General features: G+C 59.2%; 1 protein-coding gene and 1 long non-coding RNA gene across 7 annotated transcripts; one reads left to right on the top strand and one right to left on the bottom strand.

The window, feature by feature from the left end:
- Positions 1 to 938: 938 nt before the first annotated feature.
- Positions 939 to 3781, bottom strand: LOC308654125. 2 transcript variants are annotated; one of them, XR_014023179.1, is made up of 3 exons: positions 3341 to 3781; positions 2549 to 3005; positions 939 to 1697 (listed from the first exon to the last, which is right to left on the bottom strand). It is a non-coding gene; the product is annotated as an uncharacterized lncRNA (long non-coding RNA). The 2 variants fall into 2 exon arrangements; XR_014023180.1 differs by lacking the exon at positions 939 to 1697 and adding an exon at positions 2050 to 2379.
- A 192-nt stretch (positions 3782 to 3973) lies between these two features.
- Positions 3974 to 26863, top strand: CTBP1 (C-terminal binding protein 1). 5 transcript variants are annotated; one of them, XM_081303121.1, is made up of 10 exons: positions 4048 to 4189; positions 10692 to 10883; positions 13416 to 13570; positions 18608 to 18752; positions 20246 to 20452; positions 23612 to 23826; positions 24537 to 24667; positions 25071 to 25198; positions 25474 to 25591; positions 25961 to 26863. In XM_081303121.1, the coding sequence occupies exons 2-10, from the start codon at positions 10877 to 10879 to the stop codon at positions 26145 to 26147; spliced, it is 1293 nt and encodes a 430-aa protein (XP_081159247.1). In that variant the 5' UTR covers positions 4048 to 4189; positions 10692 to 10876; the 3' UTR covers positions 26148 to 26863. The 5 variants fall into 5 exon arrangements, with proteins under 5 accessions (XP_081159246.1, XP_081159245.1, XP_081159247.1 ...); XM_081303122.1 differs by lacking the exon at positions 4048 to 4189 and adding an exon at positions 4685 to 4824; XM_081303120.1 differs by lacking the exon at positions 10692 to 10883 and having other exon boundaries at positions 3974 to 4189; positions 25964 to 26863.
- Positions 26864 to 27986: the final 1123 nt, after the last annotated feature.

Genomic DNA, 27986 nt, shown 5'->3' with positions numbered 1-27986 from the left:
GTTGGATTTAGCCAGTTCACACTGTGTGCATATTTTCAAGCCACATGTTACACATGCTAAATATATACTATTTCTATTTGTCAGTTTAAATAAATAAAAGTTGTAAATGTTAAAAAGTATCCAGGTCTTCACCTGCTTTTGCTCCCAGCCTACCCTGTGGTCAGGCATCATCCCGCGGCTTTCTGTTTGCGTCCACATGGCAGACTGACCAGTTCACGTGTACCTTCCCTTCTCAGCATCTGGACACTGGACTCTGAAGCACTGGTGTGGTTCAGACCTCTGGCTGCATGCCAGTGGCCCTGGAGACCTAAGGCTGCCTTCACTGTTGGAGCCAGGAGTTAGGACTGTGCGGGGCCAGTGAGGGTCAACAGCAAGAGGGCCCAGTGGACACCAGTCATATCCTGGTTCCTGTTTCATGTCAAAGAACTTGTGATATTTTCTTCTAAAGGGGATTCTCACAAATAATTAAGTTGAATTAAAGTCCGTTGGCATTGGGTCGCGTGAAGTAGCATTCATTCATCCAAAGCACTAATGGTTCTTTGTAGACTGTCCCTCCCCCACCCCCCCAAAAAAAAAAAAAAATCAGCCTGCCCACTTGACAAGGAGACAGGACTGCAGGCTCCTCAGGATCTGAGACACACACCTCAACTCCAGGGGGCTGATGACAGCAGCTTGGGCAGGTGGGAAGGCCTGGAGGGCGAGGGGAGAGAAGACAGGCCAAGGTTGTGTGTGCAGAGGCCAGGCCTTCTTCAGAGGGCAGGTCTTGCTGCTTTAGCCACCACACTGGGCAGCAGATAGAGTGCATTGGACACAACCACAACACAGCAAGGCAGCCTCAGGAACAGGGAAGAACTGGCAGCAGGGCGATGGCCAGGGCCAAGCTGGAGCCATGACAAAAGCACTACCAAGGCCTGCAGGGGCCGCGGTGGCGTCAGGAGACGCGTCTCCGTCCCACTCTGTCCCGCTCATTCTCAGCTGGGCCTGAGTAATGCCTTGGAACTCCACTCCAGCTGCATTTCGAAACAAAATGAATCCTACAGAGAGACTTTGGCTTTTGGGCTGGGGCTGCCGGCTCTGGGGAGCCCATGGCCTAGTGCCCTGCATGAAGTTGACTGCACACGTGGCCGCCCGCATGCTCCAACTCATAAGGTCCACGTCAGAGCCATGGAGTCTCTCCTGGGAAATCCACAGCTTATCCCACTGGTCACAGCCCAGCTGCAACTGTAGAGGCTGGTAAGGGACGCCCTGGCACTGCTGTCCTCCTCAGCTCAGCGGCCAGTCTCTGGGCCCTGCCTTCTGTTGCCTGTGGCCGGCCTTTCCAGCTGCTGCTGGCCATCTGCCACAGCACCTGTCCACACCCATTTGCCACATGCCGCTGGCAAGAAGGCCTAACAGCGACCCACCCTCTGCGCCCAATGACCACGCTCCTTGCAGCCTCTGACCCTGTAAGTCCAGTGGTCATTGGCCTCAAGCTGTGGCCTTTTCTCCTCTGCAACTTGTCTGGGCTTTGAATTTCCTGTTCAGTTTTCTGGAATGTTCTTCCCTGAGGCAGCTGGAGGGTTACCCTCCCCATCAGGTCCCACATGTTCCTTGGCACCTCACTGGCCGGGCCCACATTCCGCAGCTCTCCTGGCATCTGCAGAACTTCCTCCTGGCAGCAGCCCCAGAGCACTCAGCAGATTCTGGGGCACCTGTGTCTGGTGAGGGCAGGTGAGAGAGAGGACGAGGAGAGAAGGTGTACAGGGAGTGATCCAACCCACTGTCACTGCCCCGGAAGCCAGGAGTGAGCCCCCTCAGGAACCACTGAGCTCCAAGAAGGGGAGAAAGGGTGTCTGACCGTGAATAGGATTTCTTTTCTTTCTTTTTTTTTAGTACTAGGGGTTGAATCAAGGGGCGCTTAACCACTGAGCCAAATCTCTGGCATTTAAAAAATTTCTTAATAGAAGACAGGGTGTCACTGAATTGCCCAGACTGGCCTTGAAGTTGTGATCCTCCTGCCTCAGTTCCCAAGCTGCTAGTATTACAAGTGAGTGCCAGCGGTAGGACTCTCAAGCATTATTCAGTTTTCACACTATTGTTTTATAAATTGTGGAATTAATTAGGGCTGCGGTTGTAGCTCAGTGGTAGAGTGCAAGCACATGTGAGGCACTGGTCATCAGCACCACACAAAAATAAACAGAACAAACTGATATTGTGTTCATATACAACTGATTTTTTTTTAAATTATGGAATTATCTGAACAACATTTCAGAGTATTCCAAGTAAAGACAGAGGATCATACACATAAGCAAAATATCACCGTCTGGCATCCGAAATATTCTTAACTCCTTGGCAGGGGCAGGGCCTATGGTGACCAGGCAGGGAGGGTCTTTGCTCCTCCTAAAAGGAAAGACACATTCTAGCCTTCTTTTGTGGGCATTGGAGTCCTCTGCCATTAGCAGACCCCATTTGCTTAGGTGGAAGGCAGAACTGTGATACCTGGACGCTCCTTGGCACTCACATATTGCTTGTTGAAAAGGGCAGGGCAGGGTGGGGGGGGTCCTCTCACCTTGTCCTCCCAGGTGGCAAAACCCCAGGATGGGGACAGTTTTGCCAGGAGATGACAGCTGAGCAGGGCAGTTAGGATGGATGGCCCTTCCCTAGGTGTCAGTTCCAGCTGGGCATGGAGGCAGCTGGAGCAGGGACAAGTGTCCCTGCCCTCTTGCTGGCCAGCAGTCCCTTGATGGTCACTTAGGTCTTCAGACAATGAGCAAAGCTTGGGCCCAAAGAGAGTGCAGGGGGTGAGGGTAGCTCAAGGGATACCAGTCCCCGACCCAGAGGCAGTTGCAGGACAGGCACTGAGAAGGTACCTCCCTTCTACATCTCTGTGAAGCCGCTTCCCACCTCAATACACAGGAGTGGGGAGCAGACTCCTGGTGGCCAGGGCTGAAGAGGGAGGCACTCTCCCTCCAGCGACAGAGGTAAAGCAGGGTCCCCAGGAAGAGCAAGGGAGCAGCAAACACCACCTGCAAAGACCTGGTGTCAAGTAGGAAGGACAGCAGCGGTCCCAGTGCGGGGCTCGAGGTGATAAGCCAAGCTTCTTCTGCATTGCAATGGGAGGGCCTAAGGGGTTCTGAATGAGGGATGGGACTGACTCTGGGGCCCTCAAGGGGTTGGCCCCGAGGTCTGGGCGGTGTTAAGCTCTCTGCATCCAACTGGAGACAGATCTGAGGTCTGGGCTGTCATTGCTCTAGTCTTTTCCGACTTATTGATTCCTTCTGTGTTTAGGAAAGTTCACTAAGAGTCTGCTGTCCAAATCCCAGTCCTCCTTTACTGATGTCAACCTTTCTCAATGACTTACGATTTTCAAAACGCATGTGTAACTAGATGAACCACAGAATCCTGCAGTTTTGACAATTTCTGCGATTTTGTTTCACTTATGAGGGTCTCCTGGCAGTCCCCTGCAACAGCCGGCGTCTGGTCTGGGGTGAGGCCCGGGTTCCTGGGCTTCTGCCCTGTGCACTGGCCGCTCTCCCAAGATGGGCAGCAACCGGCCGCTGTGTCCCGGACTTCTGGGAACAACAGCAGTCGGCTACCTGAGGCCGCAGCCCGTCCGGGTCGAGCCCCCGCGTGCGCCTGCAGCCGCGGCACCTGCACCCGCACCGCACCTGCAGCGCCCCGGCACTGGGCGCAGGTCCACCCCGCGTTCTGTAAGTTGCTCATTCGGGTTTGGCCGGAGGCGGGGGACACGGCGCAGCTGAGGGGCCGCGGTGCCCGGGAGGAGGATGGCCGGGACACGGGATGCGGGGAGGGGAGGGGGCGCGGCCTGTGGAGGGCCAGCACTGCGGGGCACCGCCGGGTGGGGAGGCGGAGGCTCGGGCGCGCGGGGTCGGTAGCTGCCCCTCAGCCGCCCGAGTGGGTCCGGCGCGCCGCCTCGCCGGCAAACAGCAGACCAACGCGAGGCCCCGCCCGCCCGCGCGCCGCCGCGTGTCCCCGCCCGCTCGGTCGGTCGGAGCGCGGCTCGCGGCGCGGCGGCGGCTCGGCACGGCGGCGGCCGAGCGCAGGCGGGCGGGCGCAACAGCGGACGGCGCCGAGGCCGCCCCAGGCGCGGGGCTCGCTGCGGCTGAGCGCGCCGGACTCGTCGGGGCCCGCGGCCGTCCGCGCCTTTCAATGGGCAGCTCGCACTTGCTCAACAAGGGCCTGCCTCTCGGTAAGGCCGCGCGCGCGCATTTCCGGCCGCGGGCGGGGGCGGGGCGGGCCGGGCGCGCGCGGACGCCGGCTTTGTGTGCGAGTGCGCGTGCGCGCCCGCGGGGCGGGCTTAGCGGCGTGCGCATGCGTGGCTGCTGCGTGTGAGTGCGCGTGCGCATGCCTTCCCCGCCCGCCGCGGCCGGCGCGGGTGACAAAGGGGCCCGCGGGCCGCACAGGCCGCCGCCACCCCCGCGGTCCCGGCCCCGCGCAGTCCCTCCGGCCTTTTTCCGGAAGCGGGGGCGCAAGTCCGGAGGTGGGCCTGTCGTGGGGGCGCCGCGAGGTCCGCGGCGACCTGCGGGGCGGCAGGGCCTGCGGCCTCGCCGGAGTTGGTCTGCAGAAGTCGCGGGATCCCGAGGCCCGCCGCTGGGCGTGCAGCCTCCCCATGCCGCGGCGCCCCCAGCTCTTGTCCACGGGCCCCTCCGCAGTGCTCGCGGGAGCGGCAGGGCGGCGTCCACAGATCCGGGCCGGTCGGAGGCTGGGCTGCCCCTGGTGGGTGCGCGCCGCCGGGCCGGGCCCGGTGCCGAGGAGGCTCCCCGCCACTGGGTAGCGCAGAGAGGCCTTCTAGGAAGGAAACGGGTGCCCTCCATGGTCAGGAAGGTGAGCCCGAGATCGGTCGTACTGGGGGCCAGCCTTCCCCTGCAGGGCCCACACGCTGGATGTTTACTTTCCCAGTCCCTCGTCTCTTCCTCGTTTGTGCTCAAAGAGCACGTGTTCGTCAGAAACAAGAAGGCAAAGGATGCCCATCCGCGGTGGGGTGATGGTCAGGGCCAGGCACACTGCTCACCACCATCTGCTCCTGAGTGGGGTCGTGGTGCGGCAGCATGCTCCTTAGAGGAGTGGCTACAGCCAGCAAGAGCACTGGCCCAGGCCCGCCCTTAACCAGTGTGTGTGGCCTCCCAGTTAGTTGTCTGCGACGCCATCTGCAACACGGGGTAGCGCTGGGCTCTGTAACTGCTTGCGGTTGTTATTTAGCATGGCAGCTGGATTTGGGGGCCACCCTTTCTCTGACCTGGAAGTTTGTTAGAGATGGCCTTGCTGTGGATATTGTGTTCTCCAGGGTGACATGGACCAGGGCCTGTGGATTCCTGCTGGGACCTCAGGGTCCTGTCCTGGCTGTCATCTGCAGGCTTGCAGTGGGTCTCAGCTGGGTTTGTCTCTAAGGGACAAAGCTTGTCTTGACTTGTCAGCGCTGCAGCCATCTTTCTTTTCTGTGGTTTAATCATTTTTGAGCATGTGCTATACCTCTGGGGTGCTCTGTAAGGCTTTGTGGTGGGGGATGTGCACTGGGCTTCATCTGGTTCCCTGGGTGCCCCCATCCTCTGCCTAGCTGCCCAGCTTCCTCTGGGAACGGCTCAAGGCCCAACCTGTGATCTTGCCCTATTTAGCCATAGGAGGCAGCTCTTCAGTTCCTGATTGCTGTGAGATGGGACGGTCATGCCTGGCCCCTGAAGCAGGGACTTTCTCTTTAGCTTGAGGTCAGCATTGGGGCCTGGGAGGTTTGGCTAGAGTTCATGGACTGAGGGCCTGGTGAGTGTCAGGGCTGGGACCCCTTCTATTTTTTCTGGGGTTGGTGCTGCCACTTTTTGGACAATCTGTCAGATTGTCACTTGGCACAAGGTCAGCCAGTCTGCTGGAGGAGTGCAGATGGCAGGAGACCACCTCATCATACGTGGGCACCAGGCTCTCAGCTTTCTGAGATGGGACCCCTGGCCTCCTGCCCCCTTCACCCCAGATAGCAATTCTGCTGTTTGTCACCTGCCCTTTGAGCTTTGTGTGTGGCACACCTGAAGGTCTGAGATGTGGAGCCAATGCCTTGCAGTTCTGGGAGGCACCTGTTGGGCAGCACTGAGTGCTGCTGGAACCCCTGTGGAGGTCAAGCCCATTCCCACTGTGACCTGGTATCTCCATGGCTCCTTGGCACAGAGTGCTCCAGCTGGTGATTGTATGTACCAAGGTCATCGCCTCCTGGTGATACCTTTTACAGATGCTTATTGTATCCATCCCCCAGCTAGGGGTGGGAGACAGGACTTGGCTTGGGCAGTGCCAGGCAGGGGGCCAAGGCCCAGTCCTCTGCTTTGTAGGGAGGTCTGGCTCCCAGCCCTACGTGGCCAGGACAGGAGGAGAATAGCAGTTTATGGCCAGCTGGTTTTGGTTTCAGCCCTGTCACCTGTGTGTATGGCCTGCCAGCATCCCCTTGGTATCTTACAGTCACTGGGCTGGTCCTGGCAGTTATAGATGTGAGCTCTGTGAGGTGTAGATGTGTCTGGCCTGGGTCCCTGCAGTCTCCAGCATCCCTATAGTCACCCTCTTGTCCATTGGTGTCAGGCAACCCATGGGGTGCTGTCCACATCATGCATGGTCGCTTTCAGGAATGCAGCGTAGTATCTAGAGACTGATCATTTCTTCCTTACAAAACCAGAAATCTCTTGGGTGGCCAGTCTTCAAGCTGAACGTCTAACCAAGACTGAGTTCTGTGGGTTCATTCCTCTGGACCCATTCCACATGACCCCCTAGTCAGTCCTGGACCCATGCTGCTGGAGTGGTGATGGTGACATGGCTAGCTCTCGAGGACAGTGTAGGAGCTTGAAGACTTGGAGGGATTGGAATTCAGCCCTGCCCCCTGATTCCCCAGCAGGTTTGGGCTGATTTGGAGAGGCTGGGGTGTTCTGCTGCTCACAGGGAGGTGCGTGTGTGTGTGTGTGTGTGTGTGTGTGTGTGTGTGTGGAAGGCTCCTGTTACGGCCCATGGTGCCCTCTCTGCCACTGTCTTTGGTGGGCTGCTGGTCTCCCTTGTGCATCTTGATAGGTCCTGTGACCTTTGTGTTCTGTGTGGGCTGGTTTCCCTGCAGCACATGTGATTTTTTTTTTTCTTTTTAGAGAGAAGAGAGAGAGAATTTTTTTTTAATATTTATTTTTCAGTTTTCAGTGGACACAATATCTTTATTTTTTTTATGTGGTGCTGGGATTGAACCCAGTGCCCTGCACATGCCAGACGAGCGCGTTACCGCTTGAACCACATCCCCAGCCCACATGTGACGTTTAGAAGGCTGGGGCTCTTCACATCATGTTGGGCTGCTGATGCCATGAGTGTGGGGCTCCCACTCGCTGCCCGGGAGCAGGTGGTATTCTTGGGTCACGCCTGGGATGTCTGTGTACCACACACACGCGCACAGACACAGGAGGATGCGTGAGATCCCTCAGCATCCCTGGCAATGAGTCGTGGTGTCTGGTCCACACCTTTTCTCACTGTGTTCATCCTGTGCCTTTCCTGGTGTGGTTACAAGTGCGGGGGTGGGGTGCTGTGGAGCTCCTGGGCTCCTGTGGTCACCATCTCCCATGCCTTCAGCAGCACCTGTCCTCTGGAGGGTTGTGTGGCCCCATACCCTCTGCCTGCTCTCCATGATGCCCTCATCCCTCAGGTGCCCCGTGCCCCACAGGGCTCAGCCCCCCAGGTAGTAGGCTTGTTGTGCTTAGCACCCGCCCACCAGCTTCCACCATATGCAAAAGGCCAGGCTCTGGGCCTTCGGTCCTGGGTAACCCAAGTGGATGTCTCAGTGAAGCCCAGATGGCCCTGGTGGGGGGACCAGCCAGTTGGGGACAGCCTGGACTGTTTGGGATGAGTTTTGGGAAATTGAATCCAGGTCCTTATGAGGGCTGTGAGGATCAGTGTGTGCCCATCAGGTTCCCCCAAGACCTGTACTGGGGGCATTGTCTGCCTTGTGGATGGAGGTGACTCAGGCAGGGCATGTGGCCCTGGGGTCTCTTGGGGGTCCCCAAGGGCATTGGTGCACAATGGGGACCCATGTCATCCAGCAGTCCCCTGGACCTGTTGCCTCCAAAAACCTGGGGGCTGCTGTCCCTTCCCTTACCCGCTTTAAAATAAAATTTTAATTTTAGAACAGTTCTGAATTTACAGAAGAAATTACACAGATGGTACTGAGAGTTTCCATGTACCCACCCACCCCGGAGAGCTGTCCCCCCACGTTGCCATCCTGCTGCCGTGTGACACATGCGTTTAGAGCAGTGGCCTATATGGAGGTGCTGGCTCGGGTTCCTGCTGCATTTGGGTCTCCCCAGGTGCATGGCTCTGACCACCCTCTGTGGAGTGCAAAGCTGGGTGCCCTGCTGAGGTGTGTGGGGGCAGCCTTGGTGGACACACCCTGGCTCGGCCCTTTAGCCCCATGGTCCTGCCTCTCAGTCTGTGTGTGCAGCACAGCAGAGCTTAGGCACTCTGTGGCCACACTTGTGCCCCTTCCCTTTCCCCACTTGGCTGTGTGGGTTAGGACCTTGCTGGGAGCAGTGAGGGGCCAGAGACAGAGGGACCCTGAGGGCACACTCGGCCATCTGCCCATTCGGTCGCCTAGTACACTTGGGGCATCCTTGTACCCTTCAGGGAAGGCCCCTTTGCATACTCAGCCCCTGCCGTGACAGACGGAGCCCCTGTGCACACCTGGTGCCTGCCTGCCAGGTGCTGCTGCCCTCGGATGCCACAAGGATGCTTTGTGCCATGTCTGCTGGTGCTGACACTTGCTTCCTGGCTGGGGAGGGGACCAAGTGGCTACCCTGGCAGGTCTCCCAGATTGCCCAGGAAGAGCCCCAGGGTGTAAGCACTGGGTGGGGGTTGCTGGTATGGCCCGCAGGGCTTCTGTGAGGCCTGGGTTGTCCTTGTGGTGTCCTGTCCCCAGGTTTTCCCAGGTTCTTCTCTAAGCAGTGTCTGTAGATGGGCTTGGGCCTTGGCCATCTCCCTCTGGGTGAGCTGGGTGAGCTGGGGAGGGCATGCCCTGGCTCATATGGAGCTCTGGGCTGGGGGCCCACCTGGCTGTGGGCACTGATTGGGGTCACCTCCCTTTTCATGCTCATGTCCTTGTCTTAAGGCATAAAACCACTCCCTGGGTGTCTTGCTTAGTGATGGAGACCAGTGGTCTCTCCTGAAGACAGGGCACCAAGGACCTGTGCATGAGAAGACCACCCAGCCTGGTGACCTGGTGACCTTGGGGAGCTTGGGAGGTGGCAACTCGTTGTTGGGGCTGCAGGGCCATTACGGGAACACCTTGTATATCTGGTGGCATTTCCCTTTTAGAGCAACCCTGTTAAAAGTATTGACAGACATGGGCAAACACTGAGTATTGGCCAGTGTTGGTCAGCACTAATTAGATTAAGTATTGATTGGTATCAACGGTGTTGACAGCATTTATGTTCAGGGACAGGGCTGGCAGTGTCAGCTGCCGTGAGCAAGTGGATGGGGTGGGAGCCTGGCCCTGCAGTGCTTTCCTAGCGGGGAGGCTCTGTGCTGCTGAAGGGTCGCTGACTGGCCTGGCCCATCCCATCCCTTCTCCCACAGTGCTACTCCAGTGCCCTCTGCTGGGGAAGAGCCTTGGTAGCCCTGTGGCAGGGGCTGCAGTTCTGGGGCCACATCGCCACCCTGTTTGGTGGTCTTGCATGGTGGGCAGTGAGCCCTGCACATGTCCTAGAAGTTGGTGGCAACTGGAGCCAGTGATGGTGGGTCAGTATGTATGCTTGGAGCCTCACAGAGAATGAGGGGAGGATGGGCTGGGCTTGGGTCCTGGACTTCTGGCCATGCATGGCCCCTTCTTGTTGAGCTGTCAGAGGTGCTGCCTGACAGGTGGTCTTGTCCGACCTGTGCTGTTGAGGGGGTGGTGAGGCTGGGTTCCATCTGTCAGTCTGATGTCTAGTCAGACTTCAGTGTCAGCCCCTATGTGATAACCTCATGCCAAGAACAGGGATCAGGTGCTTGGGTGACTCAGTGGCAGGCTCCTGGGGTCTGAGCCATTTGTGCTTAGCCTTCTAGGACAGGCCTTGGGCCAGCCGGCCCACACCTTAGTGCCCCCAGGCCCTGGCTGCAGCCCGGCAGGAAGAGCCAAGGGCATCGAGGAGCCGAACAAGTGTCGGCTGATTGCTGAGCTGCTTTGGGCAGGGGCAGTGGGACTGGCAGGAGAGTTGGGCAGGACACTGGAGAGCTAGCACCTGGCAACCTTCTCCTGTGGCAAGCCTCACAGAGGCCCAGGAATTGCCACGTAGGTAGAAGCGACGAGTAGGCTTCTTTCTGCAGTTTCCTTGTCCTGCACCCAGTTCCAACCATACACCCCATGCCTTAGCCTTCCAATGTTTGGATAGTGCTAGCATCCGGGCAGAGCCAGAGGCTTGTGGTGTGGCCACAGCTCAGAGCTGTTCTTAGGTCTGCGTAGGTGACTTTGGGGGCTGGCCTTGGGCCTGGGACCTGCATTCAGAGTGAGTGCCTCATGGGTCTGCACAGGGTACCGTGGGGCCTGCGGCCTGCAGGAGGCCCTTTGTTTCAGGTAGGTCGAGCCAGCGGCCCAGGCGTTGGCTGCATCTGGGCAGGGTCGAGGATGCAGCATGAAGCTTCACCCTCACGGTGTCCTGGAGTCTGAGTGTCAGCTGGACCCTCAATGGCGTTTTAATGTGTCTCTTGTGTTTGATTTTTAGTAAGACTTTGAGCCCGACGCAGGCCTCAGTGGTGCCGTGGAGCAGCGGCCCGAGAGCTTTGGTTGGAGACAATAAGACGTGGGATGAGGCTCCGTGACAGGACGCAGTTCTGCCTGGGGATTCTGAAGACAAAAAGCTTTGGACAGTCGAATTCATGGTCGCGGAAATCCTGCCTAAATTAAGCAATGTCAGGTTGGTAGGGGCTCCTAGAGTCTGAGAGTGGCCTTCTCTGAAGGTGCAGAGGAGCTTGTGCCCACGCTGTGGTGTGAAGGCAGTGCCCTGGCAGTGTGTTGTGGGGCCTGCCTGGCTGAGGTACCAGCCTCTACCACTCGCTGTTGGGGTGAGGGCAGATGGCCCCCAGAGGGCTGTTTCCTGCACGTCCAGCAGGCCTGCATGCAGCCTGTGCTGGGCTTTGTTTCTGTGGACAGGTACTCTAGAGAGGCTCTGAGGTGGGTGTTAGGCCAGATCTTGCTACAGTGGAGGACAGTGGGTCCTCGGGGCCTCATGGAGCCTTGATTAGGACCCGAAACCCCAGCCTGCCAGCCCAGTGTGGGGCAGCAGGGCTTGATCCTACTTTGGGTTCTTGGGCGGGAACTCATGGAGTCAATGCGCGTCTGGGCCACGCTGCTCCCACAGGATCTTCCCAGCACTGGTGGGCTGTTCTCTCAACCCTGGCCCCCTCCCTGAGACTGGGCTGTGGTTGGGGAAGCTCTATGGAGGTGCCACAAGCACACTGGGCTGGGTAGGGCTTGGCTCCTCAACTGGGTCACCCATGCTGGCATCCGGGAGGCTTCCCTTTGGACAGCTGTTTATAGGGTGAGGGAGGTATCCCAGGCCCCTCTGCTAATGAGGCTCCCTGGAGCAAGTGTCCACCATCTGCAGGGCAGGGTCCACTGCTCTGAGCAGGTGCTCCATGGCCTTAGAGAACTCGTGTGCATGTGGACTTTCACTCCCATTTCTTACAGAGGTTAGAGCTGAAGAATGGGGCTCGTCAGCTCACTTACAGGAAGCAGTAGCATTACCTGCTAATATAAGTGACACTTTCCAAATCCAGGGTGAGGAGAAGAGTGGCCTCGTTGGCATGTTTGCTTACAGCGTCGGCGGGGTGTATTGGCTCTGTGGGATGCTCTGATCCAGAGGGAGCCAGAGGGTGAAGGAGTTTGACCTGCAGACCCTACTTCAAGGGCCATGGCCTGGACAGGTCTCAGCACCTCTGGTGTTTAGAAGATGGTGATGTGGGCGCCATCTTCTACTAGGGAGGGGCTGGAGCCCCTGAACCCCAGGAGTGCAGCATATGTGCAGCAGTGCCCCACCTTGTGCAGATCAGCTCTCTGCCCTTTGTAGCCAGGACCCTAGCTGTTTGGCTCTGGGGAGAGCCCTGTGCCTCTCTCCAGCAGATGCCAGCTCCAGGCCTGCTGCACATGGGCAAGGTGGTCTGCAGTGCCCAGCTCTGGTTGTCCTTTGAGGCATCACCTTTATGTGCTGTGGATTCTGAGGTGCTTCTTCCTTCGAGGCCACTAGTGGCTCAGGGCAGCCTCACCCTGCAGGCAGCTGGGGTGGGGCTGGAGCCAAGGTGCAGTGCACCCTCAGAGCAGCTGTTCTGCCAGCTGTAGCTGTCGCACCCTCTGGCCACACTCAGGAGACCTGCCCAGCCCCTGCTTCTTGGCCTTTTCCTTGCCCCTCATGCTGGTCCAGTGCTTCTGGGGGCTGCTCCTCTTGGGCAGGTCTTGGTGGGGCTGGATGGGGCTGGCTGTGGCCCTCCCCATGCTTTCTGCTCCAGGGTAACACTTGGGCTGAATGCTGATTGCACCTTAGAAGCCCGTTTACCCATCTTGGCCCTGAATGAGGTTTAGTTGTATCACATTTAGAAGAAGTTAGCTTATAGAAGTTCATTTCCTTCTTTTTGGTACTGGTTACTGAACCCAGGGCTTTAGCCATGCTAGGCAGGTATTCTAAGCTTACCCCCCCCCCAGCCCTAATTGTCCTGTTCTGGGAGGGTAAGGGGTCTGAATGTTTTTTTTGTTTTGTTTTTGGTACCGAGGATTGAACCCAGGGATGCTTAACCACTGAGCCACAACCTCAGCCCTTTTTAAATATTTTATTTAGAGACAGGGTCTTGCTGAGATTTTTAGGGCCTTGCTAAGTTGTTGATGCTGGCTTTGAACTCACGATTCTCCTGCCTCAGCCTCCCGGGATCATAGGTGTGTACCACTGTGCCTTGCCTGAGCATATTTTGACCCTCTTCTGTCAGTGTACTACAAACATGCAAAGGGAAATGAATGAGGCAGGCAGGCAGGGAACACATGCTCAAGTCCCCTGGTGACCCCCCTGGAAGTTCTGGGCAGCCAGACGTGGCTCTAGGCAGAAAAAAAATGATGGGCATTTCCCTAAAGCCCACTGCATGTGGTCTACACGTTCCAGGGCTGAGAAGGTGACCCCACAGTGGAGAGCACAGGCCCAAGACCCCCCACTCCCAGCGGCCCAGAGTTCCCCAAGGGCCTCCGTAGCTCTGCACCTGGGAGGGTGATGGGGCTGCCGCTGGACTGTGTGCCAGCGTCAGTGAGCCAGCAGGTTGGGCTGTCTCCCCTTTCTTTGTGGAGCCCGTCTGCACGCAGTGTGCAGTAGGCCTCCTTGGGCTTGGCTTTCGCCAGCCCTGGGTGGGGCCACAGGCATCAGCTGGGCTGCATTGCCGCAGGACTCTGAGTGGCCTGTCCTGTTTTTCAGGCGTCCGACCCCCGATCATGAACGGGCCCATGCACCCTCGGCCCCTGGTGGCACTGCTTGACGGCCGGGACTGCACGGTGGAGATGCCCATCCTGAAGGACGTGGCTACGGTGGCCTTCTGTGACGCACAGTCCACGCAGGAGATCCATGAGAAGGTAGTGCTGGCATCCCTGCCTGGGGTTAACCTACTTTCACGTGGGGTTGAGGGGCTGAGGGCGGGGCTGGGGCGCATAGAGTGTGGGCTGACCTCCCCATGGCCTGGGCCAGTATGTGTCACCCCTGACTGGTATTGGTCTAAGTGCCACCTGGATGTGAGTGGTCCCTGCTGTTGTGTCTGGCCCCATCAGAAGGTGGAGACGGAGTTCACTCTGTGGCTTTTTGATTGACTTTTACCATGACCAGTTCTCTCCCAGAAAGCAGAACTAGTGTCGGCTGGAATTGCTGGAAGCAGCACCTGGTGCCAGAGGCCATCAGCAGCTGCTTCCAGTGGGCACCACTGTCTCCCTGGGCCTTGGCGTTGCCCACAAGTTCTCCTGGTGCACGTGGTCAAGTGGTCAGCAGCTGGCAACTCATGGCCGTTCACGGAGATCCACAGGGTCCCTCTGTGATGTGAATTATGTTAATCTGGTCTCTGCTAAGTGACCCAGAACGGCCTTTCCACAGAAGACAGCTACAGAGGCTGTGTAAAGCTCTTCACCTCTCAGAAGCTCTGTGAGCTGGCAGCCAAGACCATGGTCTTCAGGTGTGGGTGAACTTTGCTTCTCTGGAAGGAGCAGCTGAGCTCTGCTGAGGGGCCTGGCGCCCACAGCCCGGCTGAGCACACCCTTGCAGGGTCTGCTGCTGACTGCACTACTGTGCACTCCCCAGAGGGAGACATGCAGCAGGCCCCAGGGATTTCTGCAGGCCATCAGGGATCACTGTCCAATGGACTGAGGCAAGATGAGCATGGTACAGCAGGAGCAGAGGTGCTGGCCTCCAGGAGCCTGGCTGGCTGTGGTCGCCTGCTCCCACCACAGCTGGAGAGAAAAAGCAGGCTTCGAAGAAGAGGTGATAGCGACACGGAGGAGGAAATAGAGGCCGCAGCTGGAGAGCGCGTTTCTGCAGGGCCCATTTAACTGCCTTGCACACCAGGGGCAGAAGTCTCCACCGGGCCCCATGTGCAGGGCGGGGAGGAGTGCAAGCACGGCACTGCGTGCTCCAGCAGACCTCAGGAAGAGGCCCCAAGCAGAGGGTGAGGCCAGAACAGCAGAGAACTTCCAAAAATGAGAGATGTAAACGACACCTTAAAAATGTGCTGCGGTTCTGCAGGGTAGACGCTGGGGCCACTGCTCTGGAGACCCCTGCCCTCTAAACATGCACTTACAACTACGTCCACCGGGACTGGTGAAGGTGCAGGAAGTTTGATGCCTTGAGGAGCCCAGATGCCTATTAGGGGCAAGTGACCCCAGACGAGTGCATCAAGCAACAGGATCTCACTAGGCACAGGAGGGGAAAAAAGGGCTGGTCCTGCAACGAGTCAGGTCTCGGCAGCAGTGTACTGGGGAAGGCCAACTCGGTGCCACACAGCAGCTCTGCCCTCGGGGAGGAGTCAGGGTGGGAGCCAGGAGTGCGGGGTTGACACTCGTGTGCCGTGTGGTGCAGGGAAGTGTGGGGACGGGAGCTTGTGCCTGAAGTGAAGACAGGAGTGGACAGGGTCTCAGGGTCTCCAGCAGTACTGGAGGTGAGGTCTAGGACAGAGCAGATGTTTTCCCCCAAACCATAATATACCAGGACTTTCTCAACAACTTAACAGTCAAACAGATAGACAAGTGGACAGAACCCTAGTGGGGCCGAGGGCAGGGGGCTCAACAGGCAGCAGACTTGCTACCCTCTGTGTCAGCCCCTGGAGGAGCAGTAAGAGCCCTGCTATAGGCCGAGCATGCTAGAGGAACCAACAGACTCTACCTAGGGACAGACTGTCACTCCAGGAATGGGAGAGAGTGTCAGGAACTGTGAATTAGCATTCTCAGAGGTAAAAGTGGCACCTAATTGAAAAACAAGAGCAGGGTACCAGAGGGCAGAATCCTCCAAGAGCTGGAAAGAACTGGGAGTTTAAATATGCATGAAAAAGTTTGTGACAGCAAGCTTGACACCGTTGAGGAGGTCTCAAGAAAGAGGTGGAGTTTGGGAAGGAAAGGGGCACCAGGAGCTCCAACACGTTGCTGGTGCTGGTCCCATTCGGTCCTGAAGGAGGGCTTCGTTCTCCCAGTATGCTTGCTGCTGTGTGGTCAAGTGACGATTCACAGGGAGAGGTCAGTGGGAGTTCCGTGTGTAGATCTCCCTCCTTTCTTTCTGCTGACTAGAAACCAGGTGTGATGGGTAGAGCCTGGGTGGCACTTTGGACCACAAGAGAGAATGCATGTACTGGGAGTGGCAGAGCAATAGACAGGAGCTTGGGGCCCAGATGACTGTGGAGATGCCACAGAGCCCATAGGCCACTTGCCCCATCTTGTCACTGCTTTGGAACAGCACTGCATTCACAGCTAGTTGGAGTCATCCTCTGAATGTCTCAGAGGAGGGAACATGTCATCAAAGCCAGAACTAGAGAAGAAACGCTTCCAGGGCTCAGGGGAGATGTGCTGTCCTGCCACAAGCCTGGGAGGAGCACTGGGGGCCCACAAGACACCCCAGTGGGTGCTGTTCAGCTTCTGAGGGCAGAGAATTTCCAGCCAGGGTCAGAACATCTAACCTAAATGCTGAGCAGCCACACAGCAGGGAGCAGCAGGGAGGCCAGGGAACCAGGAGTCTGCTGCACCCAGGGGCACTGGGCATCCAGAGGGCCTGGCCAGGTCGAGGTTCTGGGGACACACAAGAAATACAATAATGCGATATGCAGCAGAAGCCACCGGAAGCCTTGCAGGGTGGTGGGTGGAGATCCAGCTATAGGCTGCATTACCCTGGACCTGGGGACCCAGCTGCAGTTACATCTGGGACCAGGCCAGGGGACAGAGACCGCAGTGCAGGACCTGTCACCATCTAATCTTGGGAGTCTTCCCACAGTGCATCCAGACCACAAGATTCAGGGACAGTGCTGTCTGGTGTGTGAGCAAAGTGCTGGTGAGCTGAGTCCAGGCCACTGTGGGCAGGCAAGGAGGGACCCAGCGCAGCACCTCACATGGGCCACGTGCAGGGCCGGGGCAGTCCTGGTAGTGCTCCAGGGAGCGGGAAAGGGGGTAGACTGCCTGATGCAGGGGATGGATAGTGGGCCTCAGTGGCAGGGCCCAGCCGGCCTTGTGGAGATGGCTGTTGAGCCCGAGGCTCCTGCACAGTCCCCACCATCAGTCAGCAGGGGCAGTGCTGTGGTCCTGCCACTGAGTGGGCGCGTTCGCTGCCCCCTGGGCAGCGTCGTGCATGGAGCAGGCCGCCCCTGCTGCTGTGGCGACTGTGGCCCTCGGCCTGCACACGCAGAGGAGCCTCTGGAGCACAGGTGAGGGGCTGAGGGCAGCGGGACTGTGCCGTGTGGGGCCGTGGCCCTGCGTGCTCTCAGCCGCCACCCTGGCCTTGGTTTGAAGTGGTGTCCAGTGAGCCCCCTTAGAACCTGCTGTCACAGAAGTGTCCAGGGGTCAGTTTCCACCCAGGTGACAGCTGATCCTTGGAAATTCAGCACACACCAGGCCTCCCATGGCCTTCTGCAAGCCTGGGTCTTGTGTTATCCCCATCCTAGCCATGTGGACACCGAGCATATGGGGGTTAGTCACCAGCCTGATCACAGCTGGTCAAGGGGGACAAGTGAGTGGATGCTGGCAGAGTGTGGCTTCTGGGAGGCTTAACCTAAAGGGACAGACCTAGTACACCCACACCAGCCGACTTTCTCCCCAGAGGGCTAATGCAATACCCAGGAGCAGAGCGGCCACTTGGCAACCACTAAAGGGACCTGGGGCACTGAAGCTGCAACCTCCGGACCACTCAACCACAGCAAACCCGTTCCCCAGGAGGCTTTTGTCCTGAACCGAGCATAAGCCTCAGTCCTCCCCCTCCTGTGCCCACACTGGTGTGTGTGGTGGTGAGTCCACCAGGAAGTGAGCACCAGCCTGCCTGGTGTGTGTGGTGGTGAGTCCACTCAGGGAGTCAGCCGGCTCTGCTGTTGGTGCAGTGGGCAGTGCTCAGAACCTGGGCTCTGCAGACGCACTGGTTTCTGTTTCTAAGAACATGACTCAAAACAAACATGCCGGTATCTAGGCTCCTGTTCTGTTACTAAAAACATACTCAGTGGAAAAAAAAAGGGCAACATGAAAAAAATTTAGACTCATAGATGGGCAGATGACGCTCTGACATGCGTGTCACAGTGGTGGCAGACGCCAGCTGGCACTGCAGAACTCAATGGCTCCAGCACTGATGGAGCGTCCACTGGCCCCTCCATGGTGGGCTGCAGCAGTGCTCAGCAAAGCTTTTCAGAGACACAGTGGCTTGTGTCTGTGACAGGAAAACAGACAATGGTTTTGCCACAGAACTCAGTGCTGAGGGCCACAGCAGGGCTGTCTGGGTACCTGGTGAATCTGCTGTGCCTTCTGTGGTATAGTCAGATGCTGTTCTTCAAGACTCTTCTACCATGATAGATGGACAGGATAAAAAAGCTGTCCACTGTGTGCTTATGCCAGCACACGTCAGGCCTGCCCATGGCCAAGGGACCCATAGGCATCCTGCCCGGCCAGGCTGGACTCCTGGGGTCTCCCCTGGTGCCACTCCTGCTCTGTCCGGGATCCGCCTGTCTTCTGGCATGGGTAGCCTGGCCTCAGCCTCACCTGCTGCTGCCCTGCAGAGGTGGTCCTCCCCCTCCTGCACCCACACTGCGCAGGCACAGGGGCCTTTTTGACCCTGACCACTGTTCCCCTAATCCTGTCCATACTACATAAATGGGTCCAGGGGTTTGCACCCTGTCAGCCCACCCACCTTGTCAGGCCCCAGGGAGTTGGAACCTGGTCCTGTGGGCAGGGTGTAGGGGCATGGCCACGTGTGGGTGTGTCTCGGGGCAGGGCCACATTCAAGGTGCACTTGGCGCCCGCCTAGTTGGAGGCACTGCTGGGGATGGTGCCTTGCATCGGGCTTCTTGGCTTGGAGCTGCCCTTTGGCGCTGCTCTATGCATCACCAATCCAGGAGCAGGACGGTGCCAGCTGCTGTGGCCACTTAGCACTTTTTTCCTCCTACCCGGCAGGTGCTGAACGAGGCGGTGGGCGCCCTGATGTACCACACCATCACGCTGACCAGAGAAGACCTGGAGAAGTTCAAAGCTCTACGAATAATCGTGCGGATCGGCAGTGGTTTTGACAACATTGACATCAAGTCGGCTGGGGACCTAGGTAGGGTGCGGCCCTGGCTCACCTGCAAAGGTGTGCTCCAGTAGGTAGGCACCGGAGAGGACTGCTCCCCCAGGAGCATGGGGCAGATACACAGGCCGACAACACAGCAGTGCCCAGCCAGGCTGGGCCAGTAGCTGCTGCGTTCCATTGAGTCCTTTACCCGCTCTCGGGTGGTGGCAGAGTGGTGGCTGAGGGTCCAGCTCCACAGTGGTGTTGGTTGGCTTGTGTTGCCTGGCTCGTCCTCTGCTTCAGGGACTGCAGAGGCAGAAACGTGTGGATCCTGCTGTTGGCAGGGCAGGGTGGTGTTGGAAAGTAAGCTCGGTTCTGTTGGCCCACCCGCTCCTGCTGCATGGCGATGCCTCGGCTGGCCTGCCCTCCTAGGACAAGCAGGCAGCGTCCCTGGGCCAGGGCCCCCACTGTGTGCCATCTCCCCTGTCCCTGGGATTCCAGGCTGGGGCTCCACCTTGTTGTTGGGGACACTGTGAGACCTGGCCACTTTGGTTTCTCCAGGCCTGATGGGTTCCTGGGACCCATCCACCCTCAGGTGGCAGTTTTGTGTTGAGTCTCACAGGCTATGTGGCTAGCTCCCCCCAGCCTCCCATGTTTGATGGTTCAGTGTGTCATTTCTGGAGGGCAGTATGGTTTCTGTCCTGAGTCCTCCCTTTGTCAGACCCCCCTCAACACTTGGGGCAGGTCTTGGAACAAGCTGGAGGCGAGAGTGTTCAACAGGAAGTAGGAGTGCCTGGCCGGGGGGCAGTGTGCAGGGAGGTTGGTGGCTGAGGGCCAGGAGGCAGGGTGGAAGGAACCTCTGTCCTGTAGAACAGGCTCAGGTGCTTTCTCAGTGCTCGGACCCTGCACCTCAAGACATCTGGGGCACTGTTTGGTGGGCAGTGCAAGCCCTGTCTGACTGGCTCTGCCTTTCGGCATTGGTCTTGGCTGTGGGGAGCAGGCGAGGGGCACAGGGGTGCATAGGGCCTGAGGGGATCACTAAGGCCTGGGGCCAGGGCCTGTTTGTCCTGGAGAGCCCAGGGAAGCAGTCGGCAGTGATGCCCATGAGTGCTGGCTGGTGGGGAGAGACCCTGCCCTCCCGTGGCCTGGCTGGGGAGGAGTCCAGTGCTGACCATCTTGTCTTCTCTGCTACCAGCACATCCCAGGTCCCCGGACCATCAGGAAGGGTCAAAGCAGCCTCTTTGCCCTTGCCGACTGGTCACTACTGTGTGCGGTACAAGGCTGCAGATGCAGTGTGCAGGGTACCGCAGGGTGGACAGAGTCAGACCCCACGTGCTTGGGGTTGGTCAGTCTGCACTGCCAGCAGGTCAGCGTGGCACACGTTGTCTGAGGCCTTCCAGGGTGGCCATGGGATGTGTCCCCTGGCATTCTGCTGGTGAAGCATGGCATTAAGGACGTGCCCCAGCACCATGGTCTGCGTGTCTGTCCCGGAGGCCGGGCTCTGCCTGCATCTGGGGTGATGTGTGTGTGTCGTGTCCCCACAGGCATTGCTGTCTGCAACGTGCCTGCAGCATCTGTGGAGGAGACCGCGGACTCCACCATGTGCCACATCTTGAACCTGTACCGTCGGACCACTTGGCTGCACCAGGCACTGCGGGAAGGCACGCGGGTCCAGAGTGTTGAGCAGATCCGCGAAGTGGCCTCAGGAGCCGCTAGGATCCGCGGGGAGACCTTGGGCATCATTGGACTAGGTGCGTTGGCCATCGAGGCTCAGCACGCACAGCCCAGGTGCGTCTGCTGCCCCTTGCCCATCTCATGCTCAGGAGAAGATGAGGCGCAGGCTCACATTGTGGCTGCAGCTCTGGTCCCTGGCCCAGGGCCAGGACTGAGGAAGAACAGCTCAGGGGCAAGGGCATCAGGCCTTGAGCTTCACACACATGGGGTGCACTTGGGCACACTGGACCCCACACTCAGATGGCATATAGGCACGGGACACACATGCTGTGCATGTGGCCCTGGGGGCATGTGCACAGCCCACACCCAGTGTGGACCCCTGGAGTGGCTGAGTGGACACAGCTATCAGATGAGGACCAGGCAGCCCTGGGCCCTTCCCAGCACCCCTGCCGGGGTGGCGTCCTGACTCCCTCCTGTGCTCCATGTGCTCCCTCACTGTGGCTCTGTAGCAGCTGGGCCCCTCTCCTGACCCTGTAGCTGTCTCTGTCTCATTGGTGCCCATCTCTCTGGTCCCGTGTGGACAGTGCAGGAACTCATTTCTGGGCACTCACCTTGTGACCGAGTGCCTGACCCTTCTTGTCTTCAGCTGTACCCAGCACCTGCTGACCTCAGCCTGCCTCTTCCAGCACTGAGGGGTGGGATGTGCTTGGGTTCCCGAGTGAGGAGGGAGAAGAGGTGGAGGGTGTGCCTGGGGTAGGCCGTCTTTAGCTGGAAGTCACTGTTACTGTCTGCTGGTCAGTGCCCTAGATCCCTGAGTGTGCCCTTCTTGTGGCCCAACAGAGGGATGGGATGGCGCTTCCTGCCTGGCGCTGAGGTTTGCTGAAGGGTGGGAAGACAGGTGTGCGTCAGGTGAGGGGCTGCATAGCTGGGCTTCGGGGTATTGGCACGTGGGTCTGGGTGGCTGCTCTGGCCCCTGGGGCGGGCTGGCCAGGCAGCCTTGTACTCTCAGGGTGTCCAGCATCAGAGCAGGCCACGGGGGCTGTGGGGGAGCTGGCTGTGTCCAGGTGCCCCTCCTGCATCCCAGGCACACTGCCTTTCCCGGGTTTCCTTCATGGCTGCTACTCCTGCCTGCCCTAGGGTGCAGTCTGTTCTGCTCCATCAGGACCATCTGGTGGCTCCATTGTGCCAGCCATGTGGCCCTGGGGGCACGTGCACAGCCCACACCCAATGTGGACCAACAGAGGGATGGGTTCCCGAGTGAGGAGGGAGAAGAGGTGGAGGGTGTGCCTGGGGTAGGCCGTCTTTAGCTGGAAGTCACTGTCACTGTCTGCTGGTCAGGGCCCTAGATCCCTTGGGCACAGGTCCTGCCGTTGGGCACGGGGCTCCTGTGTTGCTGCAGCCCCTCCTTGGGACGGGGCTCGACTGCAGGTCTTTGCTGTGCTGGTGCAGACAAATCTGAGACCCCCCTGCGGTTGCCCTCTCTGAAGCTCCGTCCCTGGCCTGCTGCCTCCCTGTGCACCATGGAGCGAACCGTGTGGCAGTGTTGTGGACCTGCCGCGTTTGTGCGGTCGTGATGGCTTCCACGCAGTTGGACTTAGTGTTGGTGTTTATGTTTTCAGCCTTGGGTTGGAACTCAGGGCTTGGTGTGCAGGGCAGACACTCTGCTGAGCCACACCCCAGCCTGCGTTGGGTGTTTGGTGCTGTTTTAAAGGGCATGTCTCGTGTCCCCATGATGGTCAGCATTGGGAAATTCAGGTGATATGTGTACACTGACCACACAGCTCACTGAGGTCTGGTGTGTGGACTCCTCGGGAGCTCTACAGGCCAGGGCTGCCCCTCTCCTCTCTGCTTTCGGTGTCTGTGTGTTTCTTAGCATGGGTCTAATGGAGCAGCCTGTGGCTGGCCTGCTGCACCTGGCTGCCCCGCTCTCTGGATGGGGTGTGGCTGCTGTGTGTCTTGAGTCCTTTTCCTCTCAGGACTTGCCTTTTGTTCTTTGAAAGGTCTCTGAGCCTTTCTTTCTGTCCCGTGCAGTGGGCAGGTTCCCTGGCCCTTCCCGCTGTCAGACCTGCCCAGTGAGGTCCACTTCAGCAGTGGTTTTCAGGTCTGGAACTTCTGTGTGGCACGTTCACAGTGAGGTTCTGGTCAGCCGGTTCCACCCCCGCCGTCTGGGGGTGCTTCTGAGGGTCTTCCTTTCTGCTGGGAGCTACCTTTCCTCCTCCACGGGTGACATGGAGGTCTCTTGTGGAGTGCAGGCCTCACGTGAACAGCAGTGACGGGAGTAAATAGCATTTAGGCTCTTCGGGAGCCCAGGTGAGGGCCAGCACTCAGCTGGTGCTGGTCCTGGGCTTCGGTTACTTTCGACAATCCGACAATCCAGGACTTCAGAGCGCTCCACGGCAGCCCATCAGGTGACGGGATTTGTCTGCCTTCTGCACAGCCGTGCCTCTCCGTGCTGGGAGTGCTGTGCGTATCCAGTCCCCTGCATCCTCAGCAGTAGCCCCTGGCAGCCTCCTGTGACCCAGAACCGAACAGGCTGGTCATCTGTCTTCAGCACCCTGCCTGCCTGTGGTCTGCGCCTGTGCCCATCCTTGCCTAGCAGCCCCTCTCATAGTCCTCCTTTGAGACCCCGCCTGGCCTGACCCACCTCCCACAGGGTGATTGGGCGCCCTTGCTCGGGGCTACTGTCTGGCTCCCGCCCATCACCTTAAGTCTGATGCTCACTTTCTCAGGGTGGCTTGCCCCATCACCTGCCCTGCCACCCTCTGCAGCTGTACCCACATCCCTCCTAGAGCTCTGGACAGTCACTGCCCCGATGTGGTCAAGGGAGACCACCATGCTATGGGCCCCAGCTTGGCAAGCTGTCATACTCATCTTCCGCTGAGTCCAGTGTGCAGTGGGTGTGTGCAGCTGGCCCCACATCGCAGCCCACAGCTTGAGCCTCCCATGCCAGGGCTGTGCCTGCCTCAGCCGGGTGGAAGCAGCCGTGGATGCCGTGGGGCCAGGGAGGAAGGCAGGGACCTCTCTCTGACCCTGGATTCTCAGGAACGAGGATCCCCTGGGGTATCTCCTCCTGTGCTGTTCATGGGTGGCTGGAATTGAGATTCCAGCAGCCTTTGATGAATGGACCTGGTGGTGGACTGGGGAGGGGCTGAGCAGGCAGGAGTGTGGGGCCTCTCTGCCTGCTGGCCTGGTGGGTCAGCCCTGGGGCACATCTGATGCCGTCTCCACCCTGCCAGGTCGTGTGGGGCAGGCAGTGGCGCTACGGGCCAAGGCCTTTGGCTTCAGCGTGCTCTTCTACGACCCGTACCTGTCAGATGGCATGGAACGGGCCCTGGGGCTGCAGCGAGTGAGCACCCTGCAGGACCTGCTCTTCCACAGCGACTGTGTGACGCTGCACTGCGGCCTCAATGAGCACAACCACCACCTCATCAACGACTTCACCGTTAAGCAGGTGGGCGAGGCACCTGCAGACGCCTTCCCAAGCAGGGTGCCAGCTGGGGGTCCACTCCTGGCAGGGGAGTGCAGGGCTCCAGGCCCTTCACCCCTGGGGTCCCCACCTGCTGTCCGTCCCAGACTGTTACAGCCACGCAGAGGATGCTAGCCCCTGCCACTGGATGCTTAGTGGCCAGGCTGGGCCACATGACACTGCTCAGAGCCAGGTTGTATGGCCAGGGGGCAGGAATGGGCCAAGGAGAAGCCATTCTGACTCCAGTGGCACTGGGCCACCATGGTCCACCACGGCCAGACTGGGTCGCTGGGGTGAAACAGGGTCATGAGAAACCCTTACTAGGAAGGAGGGGGTGGTGAAACTTGCCACGGCAGAGCCCCCTGCAGAGGAGCTGCCTGTATGCTCCCTCATCCTGGGACTTTGGGGGCTCATTGCAGGGTTGGAGCCCCCACTTGTGGGTTGAGGCTCTGCTGGAGAAGGCCAGGACAGCCTGGAAGAGGAGGAAGCCATGTTGGTGCATGCACTGTGGCCAGAGGCCTAGAGCTGGGGCAGTGGGCTCTGGGCAGTGGCCACTTGCTCTCTGCTCCGAGTCCCTGACACACTGCCCTCTGCCCAAGCCCTCCCTGGCAGGTGGGAGGTGGGTTTGCTCCTAGATGTGCCCTGGGGCACAGGCGCTCCGTGCTCACTGCCTGCCTGCTGTCCTGTCTTCCCAGATGAGACAAGGGGCCTTTCTGGTGAATACAGCTCGCGGCGGGCTGGTGGATGAGAAGGCGCTGGCCCAGGCCCTGAAAGAAGGACGCATCCGTGGCGCGGCACTGGACGTGCACGAGTCGGAGCCCTTCAGGTCTGTGTGCCCGTGTTGCACCTGTCTCCTGGTCTCCAGGGGCCTCTGGCTGGGAGCAGGGAGTTGCTGGCTTAGCCCGGTGGTGAGGGGCAGGAGCAGAGCAGTCCCTTTCTTGGTCCCCCCAGGCCTGGAGAGCACAAGGCCCTCAGGCCGTCAGTGGTCTCCATAGGCTGTGGCCTGTGGTAGCCAGGGGTCAGGGGAACTGTACTTGGCTTCGTGTCCAGCCTCACCTCTCTGAGCTGACCTTCCTGGGCCTGGGCTGTGCCACGTGGGCAGGGCCTCGGGGACACATCTGCTTCCCAGAGGGGATGCGGTGTCCGAGGACTGGGGGGTGTCAGGAGCTCTGGGGTGGGGGCCTGCCCTCTAGTGCTCAGCCCACTGACCTGTGATGCGCCATCCTTAGTTTCAGCCAGGGGCCCTTGAAGGATGCGCCCAACCTCATCTGCACCCCCCATGCTGCGTGGTACAGCGAGCAGGCGTCCATCGAGATGCGGGAGGAGGCAGCCCGGGAGATCCGGCGAGCCATCACAGGTGGGGAGTGTGCTCTGACAGTCTGCTGCAGCCTGCTCTGCGAGGGTGTCGTGCTCTGTTCCCCTACCAGGCATTCCTGTGGGCATAGACAGGGCTGAGCCCAGGACCCCATGGTGCCCAGCAGAACAAGCTCAGGGCTGAGGGAGGAAGGGTCCCAGGGCTGCTGCAGCCAGGGGCCTGGAGGCACCCACACCCTTGTGCCCAGGTGGTGCTGGTCTCCTGCAGGGGACAGCATTTTTAACCTGGGCACTGTTGTCCTCCTGCTGTATCCCCAGGCCGGATCCCTGATAGCCTGAAAAACTGCGTCAACAAGGACCACCTGACGGCTGCCACGCACTGGGCCAGCATGGACCCTGCCGTGGTGCACCCTGAGCTCAACGGGGCTGCCTATAGGTGAGCAGGCAGGGCTTCAGCCTGGACTCTGGGCCCCGCAGGGACCTCAGGCTGAGGACATGGCCCTAGCCAGGCCCTGTGGTCACAGAGTGTGGTGCTGTCCACTTGCTTGGAAATCCTGTGAGAACTGGGCCTCTTGGAAGGAGCCACATGGGGGGAGCTTCTAGGGCCTGCTGGACAGCACCCTGCAGAGGCCACCAGTGGAGCGGAGTGGTCCTGGGGACAGGAGAGGACCTGGAGAGGCCAGGCAGGACGTGTTCCGGCACTGAGGGCGCTCGACGGGGTCTGCCCCGCCCTGGACCCGCGGTGTCAGTGCTGCTGTGGGGGCCCCTCCCACAGCGACCTCACTTGCCCACCCTCCTCTCCCAGCAGGTACCCCCCAGGCGTGGTGGGCGTGGCCCCCACTGGCATCCCGGCTGCAGTGGAAGGCATCGTACCCAGCGCCATGTCCCTGTCCCACGGCCTGCCCCCTGTGGCCCACCCACCCCATGCCCCTTCTCCTGGCCAAACTGTCAAGCCTGAGGCGGATAGAGACCACACGAGTGATCAGTTGTAGCCCGCGGGGAGCTCTCCAGCCTCGGCGCCTGGGGAGGGCACCGTGTACCCCAGCCCGGAGTGTGCAGAGAGGTGCCCGCGCCCCGCGCCCCAGAGACTGGCCCAGGCGTGTGCAGGGCGCGAGGCAGCGCAGCCTCTGTGTTGACTGTAGTTGTCCCGTCCTGTGGGCTGGCTCACTGTCCTGTGTCCTTTGCGTTCCTCGTTGAGCAAAAGAAGTTAGTAGTCAATTCTCTCATGGATGTTCTTGTCTGTGTGCAGTCTTTAGGACATGACGGGGGATTCGTTTGCTTAGCTGTCAACAAAAGCCAGCCGCGGGACCTGCAGCCGTGGTCTGAGCTCCCTCTGCTGGACGCCCGCCGCGGCCCCTTCTCAGGACTTGGGTCCTTCCCGCTTCCTTCATGCCGCACAGTGCACTGTTTTTTCTACCTGCTTGTCTTATTTTTAGAATAATTTAGAAAAACAACAGAGGCTGTTTTCCTGATTTTGGCATGAACCCCCTTGTTCCAAATGGAGACGGCATCTCAAGCAGCTCAGAGGAGGGGGCGCCTGGAGCTCCCTGTGCTGACTGTCCTGGGCGCGGCGGTCGCCAAGTCCCGCCTGCGCCCGTGCCGTCCTGCTGATGTGGTAGGCTAGCAATATTTTGGTTAAAATCATGTTTGTGACTGTAACCATTTGTATGAATTATTTTAAAGAAATAAAAGTCCCAGAAAGAGCCGGCACGCCTGGCATCTGTTTAGTGGCTTCATCTCGTGGGGACACCTGTGGGCCTCAGTCCTGACTTTCATGTCCCAGGGCCTGACTTGGCTTTGTGGGAGCAGGCAGCTGCAGGGAGGCCCCGAGCAGGGGCAGCAGGAGAGGGGCTGTGGCCCCCCGCGTGCCAGGCCCACTCTGCCTGTGGGGAAGCCACCCTGCCTCAGCTGGGCCACTGGTTGAGCAGCCTCCTGACGCCCGTGAGCTTGCCCACGGGCCTCCAGCTGGGCCTCCACCCCTCTTGTGCTGACCACAGCTGTGGCTGTGCTCCTCCCTCCTGTGACTGTGGTCCTGAGGCTGCCCAGGCCAGCAGAACAAAGGCCTATGCTCCCTGGGCCTCCCCCATAGTGCCAGACGTATCATCTGGGTGCCCAGCATGTCCTAGGTCCCCCTTTACTATGGACTGTTGAGCTTCTGTGTGGCCCTGTGGAGTGGCACGGCCTAGGCTCGCCCTGTGTGAGGGTCTGGTGGGACACCTGAGAGTGTGGCAGGCATGTCGCTCACCTTGCCCACAGCCTGTCCTCCAGCAGCCTGCAGTGGCCTCTGAGGTCTCCTCCCCATGGCTGCACTCCCCTTCCCCGCCCTGATGTGATTCTCCACTGTGGCTTGCAACCTGTACTAGTGGCTCCGTGTGAACCTCCTGGGCTGGGTCCACATCCTGGAGAGGCACAGGGCTGGGCTCGGGCCCTGCCACTGCAGCCTGAGACCTGCGTGCCTTTGGCAGGTGTGGGAGACGCACAGGCAACGGAGCAGGAGGGCCAAAGGGTGTGGATTCTCCCCACAAAGCCCTGGGGCCCTGGGGAAATCAGACTGGGCCCTGGGACAGCCCCATGGGTAAGTGGCCCTGAACTTAGAAGAATTCCTATTATTATCATTATCATCAATTACGGGACAGAGTCTCGCTAAGTTTCTGAGGCTGGCGTTGAACTTGCCATTCTCCTGTCTCAGCCTTCTGAGCCGCTGGGACCACAGGCCTGCACCAGCGCCCGGCTAGAACACCTAGTCTTATAGTCAGGGTGTATGTCCACTCCTCAGCAAACAGCAGCAGGCTAACACAGGTGCCCACAGATGGCAGCAAGCTCAGGACTGG

This window comes from Spermophilus citellus (assembly GCF_964194105.1).
Source record: "Spermophilus citellus genome assembly, chromosome: 8".
Lineage (NCBI taxonomy): Eukaryota > Metazoa > Chordata > Mammalia > Rodentia > Sciuridae > Spermophilus > Spermophilus citellus.
Note: the sequence above shows the minus strand (reverse complement) of the source record. Positions and strands in the feature narration are given on the sequence as shown.

Bases quoted from the DNA above. Each gene is read 5' to 3' on its own strand.
- CTBP1 (XM_081303119.1), top strand. From the start codon at position 4,150: ATGGGCAGCTCGCACTTGCTCAACAAGGGCCTGCCTCTCG. The intron at 13,571-18,607 runs GTAGTGCTGGCA...CCTACCCGGCAG, and splicing joins CGCAGGAGATCCATGAGAAG to GTGCTGAACGAGGCGGTGGG. The intron at 18,753-20,245 runs GTAGGGTGCGGC...GTGTCCCCACAG, and splicing joins CAAGTCGGCTGGGGACCTAG to GCATTGCTGTCTGCAACGTG.